The 9,440-nt window shown below is 39.9% G+C and overlaps 1 protein-coding gene across 1 annotated transcript in view; it reads right to left on the bottom strand.

Annotated features, from left to right (window-relative positions):
* Positions 1-3,822: 3,822 nt before the first annotated feature.
* The window catches only part of Wdhd1 (WD repeat and HMG-box DNA binding protein 1), a 72,179-nt gene continuing 66,561 nt past the window's right edge, over positions 3,823-9,440 (bottom strand). The window contains exon 25 of the mRNA XM_008839541.3: positions 3,823-6,195. Within this exon, the coding sequence (XP_008837763.1) occupies positions 5,995-6,195 (201 nt within the window). The 3' untranslated portion in view covers positions 3,823-5,994. The remainder of the gene's footprint in view (positions 6,196-9,440) is intronic.

Raw genomic sequence — 9,440 nt, 5'->3', positions numbered from 1 at the left:
AGCTGGGGCTACAGGGAGACCCTATCTCAAAAAGACCAAAAAAATTATTTTTATTTTATGTGTGTGAGTTATTGCCTGCATGTAAGTGCACCCATGTTGTGCAATGCCCATGGAAGTCAAAAGACAGCATCAGATCCCCTGGAACCAGAGTTACAGTTGTTAGCTGCCATGTGGGTGCTGGAATTGAATCTAGGTCCTCTGTAAGAGCAGTCAGTGCTCTTAACCTCTGAGGCATCTCTCCAGACCCCTTAGGGCTGCAGCTTATCCCAGATTCCATTCTTTGTGCTTCCTGTTCAGGATGATGTGCATCATGATTGTGCTTGGCCCAAGCACATGGGGCCAAGAAACCTTAAAATGGACCTTTTGAAGCCATGATCAGAATAAATCTTCCCTCTTTTATTTTCTTGGGTATTTGGTTTAATGCTACTCAACAGTTACTAATACAGTTACTAATACAGCCACCATCACGATTTTATAACCATATCCTTCCTCTCTTCACCTTTAATTCCAATTTATCACCAGCACCACTTTAAGAAAAGTAGCAAGGTAAATGTTTATTATTTCGACCGGCTGGACTGTCTATCTCGGGAGTAGATGCAGCCCTGATGATTGTCGGGTCAGAGTTTTTATAGGATTGCAGAAATATTATGCAAACAGGACACTTGTGAACCAATCAGGTTTGTACAACATAGCAGAATTTTGAATCTATTAATCAACAACCAATCATTATACAGACAAGTGATACAATCATATAATTTGGCAATCAACTTTGTAATTTTAAAATTAGTCAACTCCCTAGCCATAACAAGTATAGTAAGAAAGCTGAAAGCAGCAGTTACCGGTGGTCAGACAATAATAGGTGGTCTAATACTTTGTGTCAAGATGACCTAAAATAGCAAGCGAGTTACAGAAGCAAAAACAAGCGGTTAGCCAGATGTAGAATGTCTGGAATTAGTACATTCCATGGTTCATGACTAGGACAATTTCCCAAGACCCAAGGTTGGCCCCCTTTTCCTTTTGGTGTGGAGCAAAGTTGCTGCTAAAATGGCTTTGAACAAAATGGAGTAACTTAGGTAAGTTTGCTGAGCCAGTTCGCTGTGCAGTATACCATTACATGTACATACCATCATTTGAATAGCCACTCACCCACTGACGGACTTTTAGGCAGTTTATAGTTTGAGACTAGTCTAAATAAAGTTACTGTAAATAGTTACACACAAGTTCTTATGTGAAAATGAGTATTCATTTCTTTGGGGTAAATGTGGGAGAGGACAGTTGCTGGGTTATATAAAAGCCCATTTTAGTGGGGTTTTTCTGTTTTGTTCTGTTTGTTTTTGAGACAAGGTCTCTGTAGCCCATGCTGGCCTTGAATTTGCTATGTAGCCAAGGCATCTCGTTTTATGTGGTGCTAGGGATCAAACCCAGGGTTTTGTGCATGCTAGCCATGTACACCACCAACTGGCCTATATCCCCAGCTGTTTGCTTTTTGAAACAGGGTCTCATCTAGCCCAGGCTGGTCTCGAACTTGCTATGCAGCCAAGGATGACCTAGAACTTCTGATCTTGCCTCCCCCTGTAAGTTCTGGTATTAAAGGTGCTTACTACTATGTATGGCTCCATTCTAGTTTTGAAAGAAACTGCCAAACTATCCTTTAGAGTGTGAGATTTTATATTCCCACCAGCAATGCACGGATACATAGTTTACCTGCATCTTCACTAGTATTTGCTGTTACTACTATTCCTTTTTTTTTTTTTTTTTTTTTCCAGTCTTTTTGAGACAGGATCTCCCTGTAGCCCCAGTTGTCCTGGAACTCACTATGTAGACCAGGCTGGCCTTGAACTCACAGAGATCCAACTGCCTCTGCCTCCCGAGTGCTGGGATTGAAGGCGTGCGCCATCACGCTGGGCTACTATTCCTCATTTTAATTACTCTGATAGACGTGTGATACCTCACTGTAATCTTAATTTGCCTTTCTGGAACGGCTGTAACCAAGCATCTTTCCATGTAACCTATTTGCTGTCTGTGTATCCTAGCTGAGGTCTGTGCACGTCTTTGGCTTATTTTCTAACTGGATTGCATGTTTGTGGGTTTTATTTTTCATTGCAGTTTGAAGGATTTCATACAGTCTAAGTACACCAAGCTGTAATTTCTATCAGCTACTGTAACATTTAACTTTAGAGGGAAACGTTAAAGAGCCTCTATCTCTCTGAACCACATTAATACTCCTCCCTCCAAAAAAAACCTATCAACTGTAAGCCAGCTGCCTTCACAGGCACACTCTGCAGGAGACCATTTACAACCCTGGGCAGATCATTTTAACATTCTGGCACTAATCTGCTTTGTACTAGTCTTCAAGAATATACATGTATGTGCTATATAGACCACGCTGGCCTTGAACTCACAGAGATTTACCTGCTTCTGCCTCCCGGGTGCTGGGATTAAAGGCTATATGTATATTATCATATGTGTGTGTGTGTGTGTGTGCCTGAACATAATTTCATGTGTTTTGCCTAGTCAATGTGCTCATCTTCTGCTCATTTTCTAACTGGGAAGAATGCATCTTCCAACCTCTGTAAACAGGTTGGTTTTCAGCCACTTTCAATGTATGGCATATAATAGTCCTAAATGCACTATGGTAAGAAGGTGTGTAAAAACAGCTCTGCAATCACTTTCATCCTTTCATTGAAAGAAGACTGGTAACTACAAAGAGAGGAGAAGGAGATGAATCTATTGCAAAGAAAGAACTGACTCTTACAAATATGGGCTGCAATGCAGGTCTGAAACCCCAAGTCCATAGAGTAGGGCTTCCCAAAGATAGGTTGGAAATCTTAGGCATGAGCTGATGCTGTCCACAGGGTTAATTCCTTCTTCCTCAGTGAAGCCTCATTTTTGCCTTTCAACTGACCTAACCAGCCCCACCCCATTATCTAGAATATTCTCCCTTATTTACAGTCTCTTTTTAATTAATTCTGGTCTTTTTGAGACACGTTCTCTCTGTAGCCCCAGCTGGCCTGGACTCCCTATGGAAACCAGGCTGGCCTCAATCTCACAGACATCCACCTGCCTCTGCCTCTGCCTCCAGGGTGCTAGGATTAAAGGCATGCGCCACCACACCTGGCTATTTACAGTCTCTTAATAATGGACTTTAAAATGATCTGTAAAGTCCCTTTATAACATATAGGTTGGTATTTGAACACCAAACCATAGCCTTGTCAAGCTGATACATGAAACGGGCATCACCAGCCTTTCCAAAAATGCCTGCTAACAATCTTCATCTGTAGATCATTTATTTATGCTTTTTCACTTTCATTACTCTTGCAAGAGATTTTTCCAAATTATTGGTCTAAGAACTGACTTCTGGCTCTTCTGTGCTCCTTGTTGCTGTCTATCCCACCGTGTTTTCACTGTAAATACTACCATAGATTAGACAGAAACTGGATGAACCACATCTTGTCTTCCCCAGAACAAGGCCAATTTCTGCATTGTAGGCTTGGATTGTTTTCAAATGGCAGATTTTCTTTCTGTCTTTTATCTCTACAGAGCATGAATTTATACTACACACTGGTGTGAGGGCCAGTTATGGTTATTAATTCCTTATTATAAAGATACATATTGAGCTGGGCGTAGTGGAGCACGCCTTTAATCCCAGCACTTGGGAGGCAGAGGCAGGCAGATCTTTCTGAGTTCGAGGTCAGCCTGGTCTACATAGTGAGTTCCAGGTTTTGATATATCACAGTGAAAGATTTATCGTCCTCTTTTTTTTTTTTTTTTTTTTTTAAAAAAAAAAAAAAAAAAAAAAAAAAAAAAAAGATACATATTGAATAATATAGATACCCCAATTATTGCAATGTTTGAGATAGAGTTATCTATGCAGTTCATGGGGAGGGGGCAGACAGCTAGAAATCAGCTTATTTTTTATTTATAATATCTTAAACCAGAGACAGGTTAAAGGCATAGCTCAGTAGAAAGGCACTTGCCTCACATATGCAAGGCCCTGGGGTTCAATCCAGAGCACTGCAAAAATAGTAAAAACCCTTCAGCAGGCAGCAGTCCTTCAGGGTCTTGATTTCATGAAGGGGAGAACTTTCCATTACACATCTCACTGTGGATGGTCCTGGGCTGTCTCCTGTTCACTGTAGTTACTCCATGAGGCCATAAACACTATAGTTCGCTCAACAAGTCTATTGTGTCCTGCAGACATGGTATAGTTGGCTCTTTGTATCTTAAAATTAGAGCAGGTATGGTTACCTGCACAAGACCCTAACAAGATTGGGCCTGTTAATGTTCCCTCATGGAAGGGGAGTAGTTCTCACTGCATGCATGGTAGATGGGGAGAGGACATAAACCAGTTAGCAATTGCAAGACTCTCCTCCAGTGGTGTAGCTGTCCCTAAGTTGCCCAGGCTTCTCTACACAAACCCCATTCATGCTCCTGTTAGTAAACCCAATTATATTAATCTGTTCACCAAGCCAGATTTGGATGGAATCACTTCTTTGGTCTGTCACTGGTGCCCTATCTGGTATGAGTGGACGTTTCTTCACATCTCCCTGGGAAAAATTATTTAACAGTGGCCATTTGTATTTTCCAAAGATGAGCACACCAATGTGCCTGAGTCCACGTGATCTTTCATGTCAACATTCCTTCATGAAAAAGAAAGGGCTAAGTTCCCACCCCTTGACTATGTGAAGCAGACTTCTGATGCTAGACTAGAAAAGATGTAACTCCCAGTTCTGTGGGTATCCTTCAGCCAAGCCACTGTGCTGAGAGTCCAAATCAACCTAACAAATGAAGGAGTGGTCAAGATGGACAGAATCCAATACCATCTGCCAGATACTTCAAAGAGAACCTTCAAATGATTCCAGCTCCAGCCAACATCAAGAGCAAATAAACTGCTGCTGAGTTATAGCCAAATTTCAGGTTTGCAAACAAAATTAGTGTTGTCATTGTTTTAAGCCATTAAATGCTAGGATGGTTTGTTATTCGGTCATAATTGGAACACGTGGATTTGGCACACCATGGCACACGCACCTGCACTCACACATGTGAATACAGACACACACACTCCAAAAATGGGCAAAAATGTATGAAACAAACCCTGGCTGTTCAAAATAAAAGAGCAATTAGATACTTCTCCTTCCTCTAACCATTGCCTTACTAAGCCTTCAAAGACTTGTTCAGCAAGGAACTGATGCGGCTGGTAAGCAGGGCATCACAGATGCATGGATGCCAAAGGCAGTCATGATCTCACAGCAAGGTCCTCAGCTCTTCTCTACTATGCACACCATGTGGAGGAATCGGGCGTTGGGGATACAAAGTTAAGCCAATATGCAAATGAATAAGTTTTATTTACCTAAAACTAATCCAGGTTATACAAACATAATTGAAAGCCATATATGAAGTTCCAAAACACACAAAATAAAATATCTGATTTACAAGGTTATTTACACATTGGGGCCCATATTAAAAGTCATGGTCCCTGAGGTACAGTAGACACAGAGCAGTCTGTGGTAACTTATCTTAGGTTGGCGTGTATACTATGCAGTATAAGCAAAGGGAGGAAACTCCAAGACGGTTGTTCAACTCACAGAAGTTTTAAGTTCTTGGCTTTTAATAATTTTAAAGGTTAGAAACAATATAAATGGCTTCCACTGGGACATGATGGTAGCCTCTGGTCAGTAACTGCAATCATAATTCTCCCACAGGAGGCAGAGTAATCTGCAAAGATGATAGCTCTTAAACAGGCTGTTTCTGATCCCAATATAATCACTGCATTGCCTTTTTAATTTTTTGTGGTGATGAGGATGGAGTCCAGGGCCTGTGCATGCTAGGCAAGCACTGTACCACTGAGCTACACCCCTATAAAAACAAAGCTCTCTTTAAACTCTTTAAAAATACATATGTAATGGTGTGTTTTCTAAAGATTAATAGAAGTCCAGACTCATCAAGAGATGAACAAAAGTTCCATCATTTTCCCAAGCTCACTTTCTTCCTCTTTTATTCCTGCTTAAATGCAAAAGCTGACAGTTTCTGATTAGCAGGAAGATCTAAAGCTTTTTGCTTTTTAGGCAAACTCAGATTCTCCTTTGTTGCTTCTTTCTGGTTTTCTGTCTCATGACTTTCATCAACCACACGTTTTCGCTTCTTTGCTTCGGCTCCATCACTGGTGGTTTCTCCCTTGGCCTTGTTATTCCATGCCTTTGTAAAACAGTGAGGGTGAGAGAAAAAACTTTTATGCCAGATAAAGAAATAGGATAATGATATCTTTACTCTCACAGGTAATATTCTTGTGTACAAAACGGTAACTGGCCCTTGGGTTGTTAAGCTTACCATTAAAGGTTCTAATTGCTAATAGGATTTTTACTCTTTGCAAGCTAACCATCTAAACAAGGGGTGGATATCCAGAATATTTAAAGAATGTAGAAACCTCAATAGCAAATCCCCAAATAATCAGGCAAAAAAAACAGACAAGAGATTCTAAATAGACACTCTCAAAATACATACAGTCCATGAAAAAAAAAAAAAAGCTCAACATCTTTAATCATCAGGGAATACAAATCAAGACTACAATAAGATACTATCTATCACCAAAAATAACAAAGAAGCTGGGTATAGTGCTGTACACCTGTAACCCTAGAGCTTGGGAGGCCAAGGCAGGACAATTGGCAGGATTCAAGTTTGGGTTGTATTATGAGTTCAAGGCAAGCCTAGGCAATTTAGTGAGATCCTGACTCAAAACAAAACAAAGGGGGTTAAAGAGATGTCTCAGCAGTAAACAGCACTGGCTGTTCTGACACAGGACCTGGGTTCAACTCCCAGCACCCACATGGTACATAACAACCATCCCTAACTCCAGTTCCAGGGGATCTGATGCCCTCTTCTGGTCTCTGTGGGCACTGCAGGTATGCGTGCAAATGCAGGCAAAACACTCATACATATAAAAATAAAAATAAATTTAAACCAACGAACAAATCACATACACTTGGGGGGAGGGAGGACCAAAGAAAGAGTGCTAGTCAGGATACAGAGAAAAGGAAACGCTTGTACACTTCTGATGGGAATTTATTAGTGTAGCCATTACTGAAACTAGTATGGAGGCACCTAAAAAAATTTTAAAATAGGTCTTTTTGAGCCTTTCTCCAGCTCACTAGTCCAGTCCCATTCTTAGGAGTGCTTTCCCTTTTTAAATAAACTATCTCTATATCTTAAAAATAAACAGAACATACCTGGCGTGGTGGCGCACACCTTTAACCCCAGCACTCGGGAAGCAGAGGCAAGCTGATCTCTGTAAATTCAAGGCCAGCTTGGTCTACATAGTGAGTTCCAGGACAGCTGGGGCTACAGGGAGACCCTGTCTCAAAAAGACCCAAAAAACAAAAAAACCCCAGAACTACCATGACACAGCAACCCCACCAGTGGGACTATATCTACAGAATAAAATCAGTATGCTGAAGAGAAACATGCCTCTACAGGGTTCATTGAAGCTCTATTCACGATGGCCAAGAAATGGCACAGTCCATAAGCTGATTGATAGAGATAAGTAAATAAATAAATAAATAAATAATAAAAACAGTACTCATCCATAAAAAGAATGAAATCTGGTCATTTGAGGCAACATGGATGGAACTGGAGATCATCATGTTAAGTAATAAGCCAGACACACAGAAAGATAAATACTGCATGATTTCACTCATAGGACAAATTTAAAGTTTATTAGTCTGAGATGTTGGTCAGTGGTAGCATGCTTTCACAGCATGTACAAGGCCTCAGATCTAATCTTCAGCACCACAAAAATAAACACCTCGAAGAAGCTGAGAATAGTAGTTACCAGAGGCTGGGGAAAGTGGGGTAAGAGAAGATTGTACTAAGTTATACTTTAGATAGGATTAAGAAGTTGTGGTGTAATTACACAGAAGAGTTACTATAGACAACAATAATGCACTAAACATTTCAAAAGCTAGATGGAAGGACTTTGAAATTTTCAAAGTACAGAAATGATAGTAATCCTTACGTAATACATACAAGTATCAAAATACAAACCCCAGTAACATGTATAATTTTTTGGCTGTTTGTTTTTTGATACAGGGTCTCCCTGTAGCCCCAGCTGGCCTGGAACTCACTATATAGATCGAAGCCAATCTCACAAAAATCTACTTGCCTCTGCCTCCCAAGTACTCGGGTGAAAGGCATGCACCACCATATCTGGAAATATGTATAATTTTTTATGTAACAGCTATGAATCAAAAGAAATTTTAAAATAAAGCTAAAATTCTCTAAATCTTTCCTTTTTAATTGCAAAGTACATTAAAAATGTGTATTCTTTCTTTAATACTTCAATCTAAATTTTGTTAGTGTAAAATATTATAACTGCAAGAACTGTACTGTTTGAAAAAAATATAGCTTTACATGTAGCTGCTGGGCCTTTACTGAGTTTTCCAAGTGGTAACACCTTGCTAAATATAGGGCAATTATCACAGTCAGGGAGTTGACACTAATACAATCATCAGTTTTATTTCTACTCATATGTGTGAATGGGTATATGTAATTAATTTTTACTATTTGTGCATTTACCATCACAGTCAAAATTTAGAGTGGCTCCATCACTATAAAGATACATCATGCTGCCTATCCCAGTAAACTCCAACCAGGTCACAACCCAAGCAGCCACTATTCTGTTCTTCATCTCTATCATGTTGCCATTTCAGAAATGCTATATAAATGATACGAATGATATAGCATATAACATATAATGTGCAGACACACACACCCCCCCACACACACACAATTTCCCCCCTGTACGGGAGATGAAACCCAAGATCTCACACGTTAGACCAGTGTTCTACCACTGAGCTATACCCACAGCTTTTATTCTATTTTTCATTTTGAGGCAAGGTCTCACAAACTTGCTCAAGCTGTCCTTGAGCTAGATCTCTATAGCCCAGATTTTGCCCATAAGAACCTTCTGCCTCCAGCCTCCTGGGTTTACAGGCCTCTGCCACCAGACCAGGCTTTATATTCTTTTAAGATTGATTTTTTTCATTCATTCTGTAAGAGCCCCACAGCTTTTATTCTATTTTTCATTTTGAGGCAAGGTCTCACAAACTTGCTCAAGCTGTCCTTGAGCTAGATCTCTATAGCCCAGATTTTGCCCATAAGAACCTTCTGCCTCCAGCCTCCTGGGTTTACAGGCCTCTGCCACCAGACCAGGCTTTATATTCTTTTAAGATTGATTTTTTTCATTCATTCTGTAAGAGCCATTTTTTTTTTAAATTTTTAAAAATGATTTATTTAATAACAACATACTTAGAAGAAGCATATCATTACAACACAATTGACATATTCAATAACGTTTTCCTGAGGTAGGATGCATCTCTTTCAAATTTGGCTGTAAATTTTTAGGTTTACAGTTGAATTATTACAGTTATACAATATTGTACTCAGTA

The sequence above is a fragment of the Nannospalax galili genome, unplaced genomic scaffold (assembly GCF_000622305.1).
Source record: "Nannospalax galili isolate Female #2095 unplaced genomic scaffold, S.galili_v1.0 scaffold336, whole genome shotgun sequence".
Taxonomy (NCBI): Eukaryota; Metazoa; Chordata; class Mammalia; order Rodentia; family Spalacidae; genus Nannospalax; species Nannospalax galili.
The sequence above is the reverse complement of the archived record's forward strand: the minus strand, read 5'-3'. Positions and strand labels throughout refer to the sequence as shown.